The sequence below is a fragment of the Homarus americanus genome, unplaced genomic scaffold, assembly GCF_018991925.1.
Source record: "Homarus americanus isolate GMGI-L3 unplaced genomic scaffold, GMGI_Hamer_2.0 scaffold479, whole genome shotgun sequence".
NCBI lineage: Eukaryota > Metazoa > Arthropoda > Malacostraca > Decapoda > Nephropidae > Homarus > Homarus americanus.
The window spans coordinates 1-16,052 of record NW_024726642.1 but is presented as its reverse complement, the minus strand read 5'-3'; the positions used below and the strand labels follow the sequence as shown (position 1 = coordinate 16,052).

At 42.0% G+C, this 16,052-nt stretch overlaps 1 protein-coding gene and 1 long non-coding RNA gene across 2 annotated transcripts; both read left to right on the top strand.

Moving 5' to 3' along the window:
• Positions 1 to 2,617: 2,617 nt before the first annotated feature.
• LOC121865676 (acidic mammalian chitinase-like) lies at positions 2,618 to 10,931 on the top strand (the record flags this gene model as incomplete). Its single annotated transcript, XM_042365199.1, has 9 exons — positions 2,618 to 2,742; positions 4,167 to 4,345; positions 4,760 to 4,946; positions 5,387 to 5,523; positions 6,431 to 6,580; positions 8,911 to 9,066; positions 9,264 to 9,359; positions 9,720 to 10,108; positions 10,520 to 10,931. Coding segments are annotated over exons 1-9 (1,764 nt in total), but the record flags the coding sequence as incomplete, so codon positions are not given.
• LOC121865675 lies at positions 10,932 to 12,851 on the top strand. Its single transcript, XR_006088790.1, has 2 exons — positions 10,932 to 11,167; positions 11,569 to 12,851. It is a non-coding gene; the product is annotated as an uncharacterized LOC121865675 (long non-coding RNA).
• Positions 12,852 to 16,052: the final 3,201 nt, after the last annotated feature.

Sequence of the window (16,052 nt, the reverse complement as noted above, 5' to 3'; positions counted from 1 at the left end):
TCCCCTTATTGACAGTGTATTGTGATATGTTGATAGAAGTGACTGTCAACAAAATCTTACGTCTCAGGTTTAATTATCGTGTGTGTGTGTGTGTGTGTGTGTGTGTGTGTGTGTGTGTGTGTAGGGCTCACCATACTGTGTATCCCAGCAGGCGATCGTGGTAGTGCGTCCTCCATCAGTCTCACACAGCCTTATTATTTCCTGCCAACGCCCCCCTTCCCTCTCTCTCCCGCACCTGTTTCCCCTCTCTCCCGCTCCTCCTTCCCTCCTCACCGCTGACCTCCCTCCCCCTACTACGCCATCCTTCCCTCCTGCTGCCCCTCCCTCCCCTGTCGCCCCCAAATAACCCACCCTCCTCGCCTTTTCTCCTTCCTTCTCTTAGCTCTCCTCTTCTGCCGGTACTCCTATATTTTTTCTCTTATATATACCACTGGCCTCACTCTTCCCCACATATTTCCCGCCCGGCTCAACTGCCTTGGCCTCCTCTTCCTCCTTCCCCTGGCCTCCTCTTCCTCCTTCCCCTGGCCTCTTATTCCTTCTTTCTCCTCACCTTTCCCATCTCCCTTTTTATCCAGTTCCTCTCTCTACTTCTCTCCTTTCTACCTTTCCTTGCCTTACCTCTCCCATTCTCTTCTCTCACCTCCCCTCCTCTCAGCACCTCTCCTCTCCCCGCGGCGTGATGTGGTGGGCGCGGCGGGTGGTGGGCGGGGTGGTGGCGGGAGAGTAAGTATTCATGTTAGGGTGGCGAGGGCGTCAACGGGGGGCGGCGGCGGCGCAGTGTTTGACCTCTCTACCCCTAACACAACCCCCTTATCCCTTCCCCTTACCCCTTCCCCTTACCCACCCCCCTTCCCCTTACCCACCCCTCCCTTACCCCTAAACTGTGTCATCGTTCTATACTTAACCTAAAATGTTTTGGTCATAGGTTGGGATTTTTATAAAGGTGTATTTTGTTGTTCAGTGTGAGGGAGTACATTCATTTGTTTACCTGTGTTGATATGACAAAGGTACTCAAACTATCCAACCAGGAGCGAACTCGTAACAATGGTTTTAAATTAGACAAATTTAGATTTAGACGCGAGATAGATAAACATTGGTTTGGAAATATAGTAGTGGAACAAGTTACCAAACATGATCATTAACTCTAATACGCTGGATAGCTTCAAACATACTGTAGGTTGGATGGATATATGAGCAATAGGGGTTGGGTGTAAACGGGACTGTCCAGTATGACCCGCTGCTGTTTACTCCATAATTATGTTCTTATGGTTTTTCTGTTGTTGTCCAGTGTGGGAAATTAATGTAGTGATGATCCTGGCGTCCTGCAGGGGCCTGTATGTGTGTCCTGTAGGGGCCTGTCTGTGCGTCCTGCAGGGGCCTGTATGTGTGTCCTGCAGGGGCCTGTCTGTGCGTCCTGCAGGGGCCTGTCTGTGCGTCCTGCAGGGGCCTGTCTGTGCGTCCTGCAGGGGCCTGTCTGTGTGGCTGGGTAACGGATAGAAGGGTCGCTGAGGACACCCCATTTCACCCAGCTGTCAATGGGTCCCAGGCCTTTATTGTTATGACTTGGATACATTTTGTTAGACTATTATATATATTATACTTTGTGATACTACCACTACCACTACTACTACTACCACTACCACTACTACCACTACCACTACTACTACTTATTTTTTTTTTTTAAACGTGGCCTCCAGCCTCCCCCAATAGCCACACCTTCGCCACCATTTAATTACCTTAGTATTAAATATCCTAATACATAAGAAACTATCCTATCTGTGTTGAATTAGTTGAGCCGCAGATCCATGCGGCATTCAGTGACTGTAGCCTCATAGTCAATATCTGCAGCAGTTGTCGGAGTTGGGGCAGAAGTTCTCGTTCCCCTGAGGCAGAGCAAAGCCGACCGAAGGAGAGAGGAGGACAGTCGACATCTCATCCAGGCTGTAACATAACTTCTGGGCTGCTGCTTCTGTTCGGAGATCTCCTCCGCGAGTCTGGCGTAGAAACATCTTGCACTTGGTCCCATCCCACCAGAGGTTGTGAACACTAGAGGAGTGAAGCTGCCTTGATCAACGTTTTGAATTCTCTCCCCATATGCCCTTCTCTTGTCGTTCTCGTTCCTCCTATGTGCAGCATCGAGAGCTAGGTTACGGTGACATGCGGCCATGGGATCAAAAATCCTGATGTCGAAGAAAGCTCGCTGTCCCGCGTCCAGAATCCTCGAGCACTGACGTCCACACGGGCTTCGTTAGATGTGTTTGAAGTCCTGTGTTGGAAGATCTCACCATCCAATGGAAGGAGGGTCGGTTCTACCATGACATCCCGGCAGATTTCCTTCAACATATTTGCTGTGAGATCCCTTACCTCGCCATGCCTCGTGCATATGAAGCCCCCCTTCTTACACACCATGGCGTGATCGACGTCATAGGAAGAGCCACACACGCCTTGGGAGGGCAAACCTTCTACTGGGCGACCGTACCTTAGAGCAATGTCTCTACTACTACCAATAATAATAATAATAATAATAATAATAATAATAATAATAATAATAATAATAATAAAAATAATAAAAGGTTTAGAAATGACGTTGTTGTTGTTGTTGTTGACGGTGGCAGGCGGTGTTGAGGACCAGCTTGGTGGTGGTAGCGGCCATATTGGTGGTGTCAGTGTTATCACGGGAGACTATGGCGAGCACCAACCATGTCATCTGTTACTACGCCTCCTGGGCACACTACCGCCAAGGTCAGTCATTACCGCCATGGTCACGCCAGGTCAGTATTACCAGGTCACGCCAGGGTAAGCAATTTCTAACTAATCCCTTATAGGTAAGACCACTGGATTAATTTCTATATTTATACTTTTCAGGTAAACATTTAAAGAAAGAATTAATAATATTTTGTCCTAAAGTATTATTATGGATATCACGGTAAAAGGTCAGGTTAGTTTAGGTAAGGTCAGGCCAGGTTAGGTCAGGTTAAGTTAGGTTGGTCATCAGTTATAAAGATTCATTGTTACCTTGGAGTTAAGTCCTTTTAAATGTCTACTTAAATATGTCTGCAGCCGAGTATATTATTTTTGCTTATTGATAACATTTGATTAAGTAGGTGAGTATAACTTAGAGAATATATGTCTTTATGGCTGAGTAATAACTAAGAGAATATATTCAATGTCTTGTTAGTTGGTTGTTCCAGCCTTTAGTTTCTCTCTCAACCCTCAGTGGACCAGGCAGTTATTAAATGACTTTTATCACCACAGTACACCCCTCCCCCCCACCACCTCCCCACTCCTCACCCCCACCACCTCCCCCCACTCCTCACCCCCACCACCTCCCCACTCCTCCCACCCACACCACCTCCCCACTCCTCACCCCCCCACCTCCCCCTCCTCACCCCCACCACCTCCCCACCCCTCCCCCCCACCACCTCTCCACTCCTCACCCCCACCTCTTACCTTCAACCACTCCTTCTTCTTCCCCTCCCATCTTCAATTACTCCCTCTTCTCCCCCTCCCTCTTCCAACCACTCCCTTTCCCTCCCAACCACTCCCTCCTCCCACTCCTTCCCTCCTCCCACTCCCTCCCGCACCAGCTGGTCCTTACAGATGATTGTCCGTGACTCTTGACCCCGGGTATGTGGTGGACAGGTGGGGTCTAGGAAGGGAGGGGAGGGGACGAGGGTGGGGAGAGGAAAGGAGGGGACAAGGGTGGGTACTACATGCTGTGACCCTTCCAGCCTCTCCTTGACCCATGCTGGCGACACTATCCAACGCCTCCCTCCATAATCCTTCTCCCTCAAACTGTTTATTCACTCGTTAAGGAATATCTCAAGAGTAGAGGAGTTTTCTCTTGATGACATAGTGAAGATAACATTGTCATGGTCCCAGCCTGTTGAGTGGTGTATGATTAATGTTTCACTGTTGTATTGTGCTTTAGTTACTGTGTACACCACTCGGTCAAAAATACAAGGGGTGCTCAGTGTAAGTTTAGTTTGGATCACCTAAAGATTAGACACCCCAGCTTATTTCACCTGAAGATTAACTACCCTAATTCAACCTAACCACCTCCCCAGGTAGCATTAGGTACTTAATCATCAGGTGAAATAAGTTTGGGTGTTTAATCTTCATGTGGTTCCTTTAGTTCCTATATTGTACAGTATTTATGGTTACAGGTCAGGCCAAGTACACAGTGGAGGACATCCCCGTGGACCTGTGCACTCACCTCGTCTACGCCTTTGCCATCCTCGACCCCAAGACCTTCCTGGCTAAACAACACGACCCATGGCTGGACAACGACCTCAAGAACTATGATAAATTCACCCAACTGAAGAATAAGAAGCCCGACCTGAAGGTGAGTGTGTTGATTATACGTTGCTGTAAGTGGTGTGGGGTAGTCCTGGAGTGTGGGTGGTCAGGGGGGATAACCTTGTCCTGTAGCTCACTTTCTCACTACACCACAACTCTCTCCATACCATTGCTGTATATATTTCACAATAAACCATCTTCTTCCTCTTAGTCTCTCATCACCACCATCTCCAAACTCAAGGAATATGTCATTAACAAAATATTAAACACACTCAAGAACACTACACTACTTTCTTCACTGACACAATATAGTTTGTTTCAGTAATTCCCCCATTGATGTGTATTGTCCAGTCGTTTACTGTTTATTTGTGTTGTTTAAAAATTTTTGGAAATTGGTATAAGAGTGTACTGTACTGTGCTATGCTGTGCTATGCTGTGCTATGCTGTGCTATACTGACAGGTGCTGCTGGGTTTGGGTGGGTGGAATGACTCCCGCAGCAACAAGTACACTCGGCTGGTGGCAGATGCTGGACTACGGCGTAAATTCGTGGAGGAGGTGGTCAAGCTGCTGCTCCAGTACAACTTTGATGGTCTTGACCTGGACTGGGAGTACCCGGGGTATGAGGGAAGCCCCAGTGATAAACAAGGTAACAAGAGGAAACATTGTACACAGTTGCTTTGTCTACTCTTCAAGAATTTTCTATAAACAACAGGAAATATAGTTAAGGTTTATCACTTAATAGAGTAAAAGAAAAAAACAATGAGAGATGATGGCAAGTGTTCTGAGTCAGGCAGAGGCAACAGTCACACTTTGTAGGTGATACATTACTGGTTGTTCAGTGAGTCATGCCACCACATCACCAAAGTCACTGCCATTCATTCTTCTCAGTGTTTATTATCTTTGATACTAAAACGATCCAAAAAATTTGTGGAGCTCAGTTGATAAGTCATCCGATATATATTTATATTGTTACGTTGCTTCTGTGTAAAATGTCAAGTGTATTTATCATATCTACAAATAGACCTACAGTACAGTATATCTGTTGTTGTCACTCATTGCCTTCTTCTTCCTCTCAATCCTATACAGGATTTACTGCTTGGCTGGAGGACCTCAAGTCAGCTTTCAGGCCTCATAATTTGCTGCTGACATCAGCAGTCAGTGCTGGTCGACGCACTATTGACCGTGGCTACGACATCCCAAAAGTTGCTAAGCTGCTGGACCTGGTGAGCAACACATTTACAGTACTTCTCACTGTATAGTTAGGGGTACAAGTATTTTCATGGCAATATACAGTACAGAGTATAGGATAGCTAAAAAATAAGATTGCATTAATGGGCAAAACTGAAAGTAGAAGGCCAGGGGAAGCCAGAAACTGGAATGGTTGGACAAAATTAAAAGTTGCACATCCAGAGAGATACAAAATCTGGGAAGATTAGTAAAGACAGCCAAACAATGTGTGGAGTGGATGACCATGGTCACCAGCCCTCAGACATGAGGATGGCACCTTGATCAACTGATTGATACAAAGATACCTGAATGTTCTCAACACAAACAGAAAGGCTAAGGACACAGACACTAATGATTTACCAGTGAACTACAGGTACAGTGTCATCGTATTTTGCTTCCATCAGGTATTTCAGTGGCCATTTATGTGGCTCAGAGTTGGCTTGATAATGTGTTATAGTCTTATAGAACCTGTGTGTGTGTGTGTGTGTGTGAGAGAAACATTTATAGTGTTTAGAGGTCACCTGATTTTTGGGTTCATAGACATGTTCAAGAAACAATATCATGCAAACTTAAATTTTAAACTGGTCCTTAATTTTCATTGCCATCATCAATCACAATACTTGTACACAACATAACTCCAATCTTCTTTCCCATAAATTTATGCACAGTTGTTTTACTACCACAAAGATAGACCAGTTCTCTAATAGACACATATATTGAGATAGAAATTCCTCTTCAGTTTATATTTAATCCCATCTTCATCTCACCTGAGCCCTACTCTCATTTGAATTCCAGTTTCACCTCTTTTAATTTCTTTTCACACTTCAATAGAACCTTATCTTCACTTCATATGAGCCCTAACCACACCTTATGTCCAGTCTGAGACACTCTTCACTTCCACAGATCCACCTGATGTCCTATGACTTCCATGGGTCGTGGGAGAACAAGGTAGCCCATCACTCGCCCCTGTACGCTGAGGCTGGTCAGAACCCTGAGCTGTGTACTGACTTCGCCGTCAACTACTGGATCAAGAAAGGTGCTCCAGCTCACAAGGTGATACTCCCATCACTATCTGGGAAGGGCTGGAGGTAGTACAGTACTGTGGGAATGAGGTTAACATTTTCAGGTTCTGAGAATGGGTACTGTACGGTATTAGGAGGACAAGGGAGGCATGGCAGATGTGTGTGTGTGATGTACTGTGAATGCACATGAGAGAGAAATAGCATTGGCAGCTTCTATCCAACTGTGAATTACAGTGGAAACCTTGAGGCCAGGTACCTTTATACAGATATACAAAGGTATACAGTATAATGTTTTGATTGTCTTCATCTGAAAAATTATGGCAGTAGAGGTTGATGATCTCTTTAGGTCAAGCATTTATACTCAGGTGTCAGTTTAGGATTCTGTGTGGCTTTGTCTTGTTTTTTATATTTTAAAGATCTTGAGAACACCTCAATCAGTACAGTATAGTTTAAATTTGAATGACATGCTTTATCACCAAGCAGTGTGTTCTCTTGTTAGGGGAGATACAGTATGAGGGCTTGAGCTGCCACCATTTATGAGGGCTTGAGCTGCCACCATTTATGAGGGCTTGAGCTGCCACCATGTATGAGGGCTGCTACTGCCACCCTTCATGAGGGCCTGTGTGCCAGTAACAATTCCTTTTACTCTTATATATCACCATTGGTAGCGTGACGATAGGAGGCTCGTGGGTAGGTGTAATGATAGTATCAAGCAATAGGGAAGAAATAACGGTAAATACTGTAGGTAAATAATATACACAATTATACAAATACAAAGTTTATTTAAACATGAATATGAAATTAGAAGAAAGAATTGGTTTGTACTAACAGACGAAATCTATTACTAGGCCCTCAGGCTCAACATACTCACACCATTACTGGGTGGACATATTCAATACACTTCCAACCCTACTGGGTGGACATACTCAATAGCACAACTATGATAGTCACTTAGCACCATAAATACTAGGCAACTGCCACTACAACACTCAGTCGTCAGGAGTGATACTCAAGCAACAGCCATGGGGTCCAGCCACCATGGAGTACTATCTGACGAACTCTGGAGATCCCAGTGGGTTAATTCCACCACACAAATATAGCCCTACTGAGGTAGACATTCATCCACCAATGATGGGGGCTGGTAGTGGTGTGTGGCTTGGTGGTCCAGGGTCACCTCGTGGACCGAGCGTTAGGGCCAGACGAGCCAGCTATGGGGGCTATAGGTGGTCTGAAGTGTCTGACGGCCGGGTCTCACGAAGGTAACTGATCCTACTGGACCTCGGACATGTCCCCAGACATAGTGGATACAACATCCACCCTACAGACACGGCCTAGGCTGCGTTAGGGACCTGTATGGATGAAGGGACGGGCACTTACTAACCGGTGACAACAACAACACGTTTCAGGGGACGTTAAAGACGTAAATATGACTTTACTCAGAGCATATCAACTACGTTACTGTAACACTTGCACAATCAACTATCAATTGGGTCAAATCACTTAAAGAAGGGCAAATTACAACACAGCGTGGAATGGCATACCTGTATGGATGAAGGGACGGGCACTTACTAACGGTTAAAATGCCCGCGTGCCCTCACTCAAACCAGACCAGGGAGTCCAGCTACTCCTATTCCAATGAATTAATTTACGGTACCCTCTGACGTTGAAATTGAGACTATGAACTCATTTTCATTCTCTACTATTATCTTCACTAACAATGCTCTGACTCAGCTATCGAAAGCAAAATTAAATTGATTACAAAGGAATGGATGGCAACAGGTCCCAGCATACAGCGTCTGCTCCCATAGACAAAGGCGGGGGAAACAGAGAAAACGGGGGACGTTTCCACTGGGGGACTCGGAAGGTTTTGTGGACGTTTGAGCGTAATATGAATCCTTAAGGTTTTCAGGTTAGCTCTTATCATGACCATTACAACAGTACAGTACAGTATTAACCTTCTGGGGAACATTATAGGAGAAGGTGAAATGTCAACAGTCAGACCACAGAACACAGGTTGGAAATGTACAGTACCTCGACAACAACTGATACAGTGTGACTTTAACAACACCCTAAATTTGTTTGTGGAAGAAGGTAAAAGATTAAAGCTTAATACATAGTAGGTTTAGCTGTATGGATGAGAATTACAGACTGCTCTATACCCTTTTAGCTGTGATTTACATCGTGGATCACAGTATAAATTCCACATCCTGATCACCAGTAAATTTCACTTTTAAACATATTTTTATATAATACTCCAAGATAAGAAATGAGTGACTAGGCTGTACCCCCAGTAACCTACCATTAGTTATATGCAGTACTGTACTATACTATCACTTCTGTATATTAATGTGAAGTGTACAGATAGTTATTGGTGTGCCTCTGTATGGACGATCATGGACACTGGCAGGGGCTGAAAACTTCCCAGGGGCGGCTGCTAGAGGTCCTGGACAACAGGGCCGCTACATCAAGGCCTCTGGCAACATGGCTTTCTTTGAATGCTGTCTGGCTCATCAAAAGGTTCTTATTTTATCTAAACTTCTGATTCATTATACATTTTAAGTACTGTACACTAGTGAAGATTTTAAATACTGAACTATACATAGCAGGTATTTCAAAGTTTGTTTGTAATCTACAGTACAGTAATTTTTTATACTGTATAGCTTATATTATGTACACTAATTCTTTTGTAATTACTGCCATCTGTGTGTGTGTAGGAAGGCTGGACAAAAGTGACTGGTGAAGGAGGACCTTACATAACTAAAGGCGATCAGTGGGTGGGCTATGATGATGTTGATGCAGTTGTGAAAAAAGTAAGACCCAAATCTCAAGGTTCACACAGTTCATTTTCCTTTTTAACTGAAAATTGTGTACATTTGTTTTGTCCCCTGACTGGTGCTAGGTGAAAGCATCTAATTGAAATAGTCTTCGTAGAATTTTATTTCTAAATCTGAAAGTTTGTTTTATATTTTAAGTCAGCCAGTTATGTGCTCTTTTAAATCATCAGTTATGAGGAATATTTATCTAATGAATCTTTGAGAATATATACCTAAGAATTATGACATAAACCCATGAGACAAACCATAACTAATGCATTGTCTGTTCACTCGATTCATTGACCTCTTTATGAAGAAGAGTCTTTAACATCTTTCAACTCTTCTGTCTTGACACAGGCAGAATATGTGGCCTCTCGAGGCTTAGGTGGTATTATGGTGTGGGACACAGCGACCGATGACTTTGGGAACTACTGTGGTCTTGGTCACAACCCTCTCCTGACAGCCATTGCCAAAACTCTTAATGGCAGCACAACCAGCACTTCACTCACATCTCTGGACAGGAGACCCTCAAGACCTCAGGCAGGATCTTCACAAAAGCTGCCGCCAGGAAACGAGAAAACTAAAGGTGTTGGGAGCCACGGTAAACAAGATACCATCAACACTGCTGGCACAAACACTATTGGTGGTGGTACTTCTGGAAGAAAGAACTCAAATGTAGAAAGAGTGAAAAATAACAGAAATAATGTTGAAACCACGACAAAACTCTTCTACCCTTGGCAAGCGTGGTATGTATGTCTGTATCTTAACACTGTTACTACTGTACGATCAACTCCTAGTGACACCTTCCATTAGTTCTTCCTCTATCTGTTTTAGTGATAGATTCATTACATTTATTACAGAAAACTATTCACTAACATCTCTGACACTTGTTTGATCTCTTCCTGTACTTCTTAATTATTAAAAAAAAATCTGTACAAAAGAAGGTTGCAAAATGTCACCTCACAAAATAAGTTATGCAGGAATCATCATAAACACTGTAGGAGGAAAAGGAATTACTCAGACAACTTCCCAGACCTAATCATTCCCTCAGATCATAGTCAGTAATGTCCCAGATTATAAGAATTCATAACAACACAAGTAATTATTAAAACTTAAGAATATATTTGTCTTCTTTTAATTTAGAATTTTCCCTACAGGCCATTCTTCAGCCAGGCCAATGAGAAGAAACAAGACTTCAACTCAATTTCTCCCACGGCAGTTTCTCGTTTCACTTCTCGGCCGTCCTCTTCATCCTATCCCAACTTCAAGTTAATATTTACAACTACCACTCCTCCTCCGTTAACTCCATCTCGCTTTAATTTTCAATCACCTCATTCATTTTCCCCTTCTCGCTTCACTTCTCGGCCGTCCTCTTCACCTTATCCCGACTTTAAATCAATATTTACAACTACCACACCACCGTTATCCCCATCTCGGTTTGATTTTCAGTCACTATCATCTTCGCCTTCTAAGTTCACTTCTTGGCCTTCCTCTTCATCTTCCTCTTCTCGGCCATCCTCTTCACCTTACCCCGACTTTAAATCAATATTTACAACTACCACACCTCCATCAACCCCATCTCGGTTTAATTCTCAGTCATCCTCTTCATCTTACCCCAATTTCAAGTTAATCTTTACCACCACTACTACTACTACTCCTCCTGCTGCTGCACATTCATCATTTGCTGCCTCATCCTCGTCATCATCAGGAGTCTCGTGGTTCGCAGACTGCAACGCTCTGGGCTTTGCTCCTGACCCCCTCTCCTGTAACACTTTCTACAGATGTACCAACAACTATGCATACAAGTAAGTTACAGTACCTATACAGAATGCAGTGGACGTTACCTCACAGGGAAAGTATAGTATTGTAAATCGAAGTAAAGAGTTTTTAATTCCATATGACTTCACCAGTTAGTCAAAGAGTTAATCTGAATCCTTGGTCACCCAGTTCAACCAATCATTTTGAATTATTATGTACTGTACTGTACTGTATATTGCACTATGTTTTGTAATGTCTGATTTAGATTATTTTTAAGTACAGTACAGTACAGTATAGTGCAGTACAGGTACAGTACCGGGTATATGAATTTAGTAAAGATTATTTATACTTGAGCATCCTTAACTAAGACCTTTTTACATTATGACTTTACTAATAATTAAGTGTTTAGAAATCCATGTACAGTATTGTAAAAATTGTGTGGTTGCAGGTTTGACTGTCCTGGTGGGCTGTTATGGCACCAGGACCAGTCTTCTTGTGACTGGCCCGACGCTGTCCAGTGTATCCTCCCACTCACACCGCCCGACATCCAACACTTCCTCCCTCCACACAACGCACGGTTTTAAAACTTAAGTCATTCCCTGTCCTCTGTAGCCAATATTAGGGAATTTTGTTGATAGTTCATATCCTAATGATATTCACTGCTCTATATATTATACAGTACAATGATATTTGTTTCTCAAACTATAACTCTCAGCCAATTAGTAAGTCCTTACATTATTTTTATTAATTTAATGGTAAGTGTTACTTGTGCACCTCTTCCTGTAGAATGATGCCCTACTCCTGCACCTCTCTTCCTATTCCAATGTTCTTTGTTTAAAAGAATGGCTTCAGTCGTGGCCTTTATTTTTATCCTCTTCACCACTGATCGGCTCGTTAGCCTTTGAATATTTCCTTCTTGGTATTATTTTAATGTCATCTTTTCACTGATATTGTTCTTAGAAAATGTAAATATTTTTCAGATATTCTGTTGATTTTCTATGTTATTAGTTGTAGACACTCTCTAGATGCTGTACAGTAATAAAAGTACTACAGATCATTAGTGGTATTGTTCATAATACTGTACTGACAACTGTACTGTACTGTATATGTTGAAGAATACCACTGTCATGGTTTGTATGTCATTGGGTCTATATGTCCGTACTCTTGCCTGAAGTCATAAATATTTTAAGCACAATGACAGCAAGTTCTCTGTTTCAAATTAAGTTTTGATGTTCTTCAAGGGAAGGTTTCAGATAAGACCATTTGAGCTGTTACTGATCATGAGCAAACTTTTGGAAATGTTGTACTATAGTGCAGTATGTTATGAAATGATGGTCTTGTTAAGTCTTAAGACAAAAAGTAGAAAGGTTTTAATACCTTTTTTAACAGTACACTTGTGTTTTAAATGTGGGTGATTGTTGTACTGTACAGTATTATTAATGTCTGGGTAAACATAAATACTGTACTTAAAATACTTGTTAACTTAATCATGTATTATGACTGTGTGTTTGATGTTCCTGGCTGCCTTATTGCCAGATGACACTATACTGTAATAGGTGTTAGTTAGAGCATTTCGGTGGATGTTCCTGGTGGTCTTATGTCTCACAAGACATGAAAATAATAGAACTGTACAATTGCAATTATTTCTGGATAAGGAAGTCTGATATTGCAGCCTGTTTATTCTTTTTGACAGTCTTAATTTTATCAAAGAAATAATACACATCCTCTGGAGGTTGATGGTCTGTGTTTCCCCATCTCTCTAGGGCAACAAAATTACTCTAAGCTGCCACTGATCGGCCTGTTAGCTGCTTCAGCTGCAAACTTAACCCAAAGAAATTACAAATTTATCACTGTGAGCCTTTACAAGTGACCCCGATTGGTTTCAAGTGTGGTCACAGAATTTTATGCTGATATTCAACACTGAAAATGTAAGAGACTGCACAGGTACCCAGGTTGTACTTGGCATACTGCATGTCCCATCATAATGAAGACATTTCTCCAACTGAAAGTACTGTACACATGATAAAAAAGTATCTGTGCACATTAACACAAAACAATCTGACACCAAAAGATGATAGATATTGCAATATACCATATATCACTTGCTAGCAAGATCTCCTGTTTTATCCATAGTAAGTACAGTATTGTTATTATATGGTCATTCAGAAGAAAGAGATTAATCTTATGAAACAATGTATACAAGGTCTGATCGAAAAGTGTCCGACCTTCAGCAGGAGAAAAAAAAACAAGCTTACTTACTGAGTTCAGACTTTAGTCCCCTTCAAAGTGCTGTAGGCCCCTTGGGACTCAACACACTTAGCCCAGCAGTCCTTCCATTGCTGGAAACATTTTGTAAAGTCAGTTTTTGCGATCGCCAGCATGATCTTCATCGCATTTTTCTTTGTCTCATTTGTGTCCTCAAATCTCGAACCCTTCAGCGGCATGTTAATATTAAAAAACAGCCAAAAGTCGCAGGGAGCCATGTGAGGAGAGTAGGGAGCCTCCCGGACCTGTGTGATCCTGTGTTTGACCAAAAAATCCTGGACAAGATGGGATGATGAGTGGGCTGGCTGGAGCATTGTCGTGGTGGAGCTGCCAGTCCTCCGCCTCCCACAACTCTGGTCTCTTTTTTACGCACTGCATCCCGTAGGCGACGGAAAACTCCCCTGTACTTACAGAACAGTGTCTAAAATCCCACTATATCATAGCCTATGTCCTTAGATACATCTAAAATCACTTAATTTAAGACAAAAGAAGAAATAGAATGACAAAATACAGAAATTGAAAGTAAAAAATAAGTCATCAGGTAAACAAAATACTATAAATTTCAAGTTTAACCTCGTTCATATTGACTGGCATTCACAAGTCGGATGTATGTAAGTCAGGGACCTCCTGTACACTGTTTTTTGTGTTTCTATTTCTCGTCCCTTTTATTTGCTCTCTAACATTTCCTCTGTTGTACACTATAATCACATTAAGTCATTTTTGTATAGCAGTAGAGGTGGTCGAGTCACACTTGTTACACTATGGGTAACATTAAAAATATATATCGTGTCTATATAATTAAATAATAATGATACAAAAGACATTTTACTTCATCCTAACCACTGAAATAGGTTCATCACATCCTGAACCCAACAAACACAGACAGCCGAGGGAGGGAACGTGTCCACCAATGATTCAGATTTGATGATTTGTTGGATTATCTTTAGCTTTTATGTCAGTCAAAAATAGTAATGTACTGATCACAATCATACATGTTACTTATCTTTCAGTCAGACGCTTCACATTACGCTCAATAGCCCATAAAACATGTATACGTAATTCGTTTCTCGAGTCACCCGCTTCAACAACCAAGGACTTTAAGCACTTGAAGAGGTTTGTGATTACACGAGTCCATCAACAACTTATGAGAGATATAACCCCCTGTACTGTACTTGTTACCACATACCAGAGAGGTGGCTAGCAGTAACCTTTACCTCAATTTACCACCTTCACCCAGGCCTACTTCTAACAGGTTAATGTAAAAACAAAATTTTTTCACCCACTTACTAAAAGTAAAATAAAAGCATAATTATAAAAAAGAATTTTGGTTCTTGAGAGTAAAGATAAACCTGCTTGTACTGTACAGTACTAATATTCAGAAGACTGGTGGGCCACTCAAGCTTGATGGGCCACACTCAAAGCCTGATGGGCCACACTCAGAAGCTTGATGGGTCACACTCGGAACAGAAGCCTTATGGGCCACACTCAATTCTGATGGGTCATACTCGCAAGTCTGACTAGGCTAAGCAAAATCTGGTGTGGTACATCAGACTTGCGAGTGTGACCCATCAAGCTTTTGAATGTGGCCCATCAAGCTTGAGTGGCCCATCAGACTTAGAATATGATCCACCAGTCATGAATGTGGCCCATCAGGGTTCAGAATGCAGCCCATCAATCTTCTGACTGTGACCAACCCACATATATATTCACAATAAACAATTTTCCGAATTCCTGGTAATAAACGTATTTTTGTAGTTCTGGCCTATTGATTGACATTTATATTACCTTTTAAGCAGAAGGAACATCACTACCTATAACACCATTGGCTTGTGAGTATACTGTTACCAATTTACCCACACTTTTTAACTCCTCAATATCACAAAAACCAACAAAAGTTTACAATCACATAACAATAGTTTCTCCCAACGATAATTCCTTTACCTGTTATTTTAATCCAAATTTTGCTTTTAATATTAAGTTTATTAACGTAACTTTACCTTCTGTTGTTTACCTTCTGTTGTTTACCTTCTGTTGTTTACCTTGTTTACCTTCTGTTGTTTACCTTGTTTACCTTCTGTTGTTTACCTTCTGTTGTTTACCTTCTGTTGTTTACCTTGTTTACCTTCTGTTGTTTACCTTGTTTACCTTCTGTTGTTTACCTTGTTTACCTTCTGTTGTTTACCTTGTTTACCTTCTGTTGTTTACCTTCTGTTGTTTACCTTCACGTTGGTTACCATGACAACGATGACGCCACTTGTGTCTCGTGTGCTCAACCAAGTGGCTGTGGTTCTCTGTGGTTTCTAAGTTGTTTATCTTGTTTATGTATTAATTATTAGCAACCATCACATCAGAAGACAAGGTAAACAAGTACAGTAATTGTGGTTATTAGTTTATATCATGTATTGACCACCTAATTACCGTCTTGTTGTATGGTAGTTTGGTGAAAGTTTATATCATAGGTAGTAAGGAGTATCTGTGTAAGTGAAAATGGTTATCTTGTTTAATGGTCGTTAATTACAAGGATGGAAACTACATAAACTACATATAATGAACTAAACGAACCTAATTTAACCTAAAATGACGTCTTGGGCAAAATCACTAAACTAATGCTACAGTGAGAGGTGGGAGGGGGGGGAGTTAGTTTTAGGGGGGTTAAAAGTATAGTAT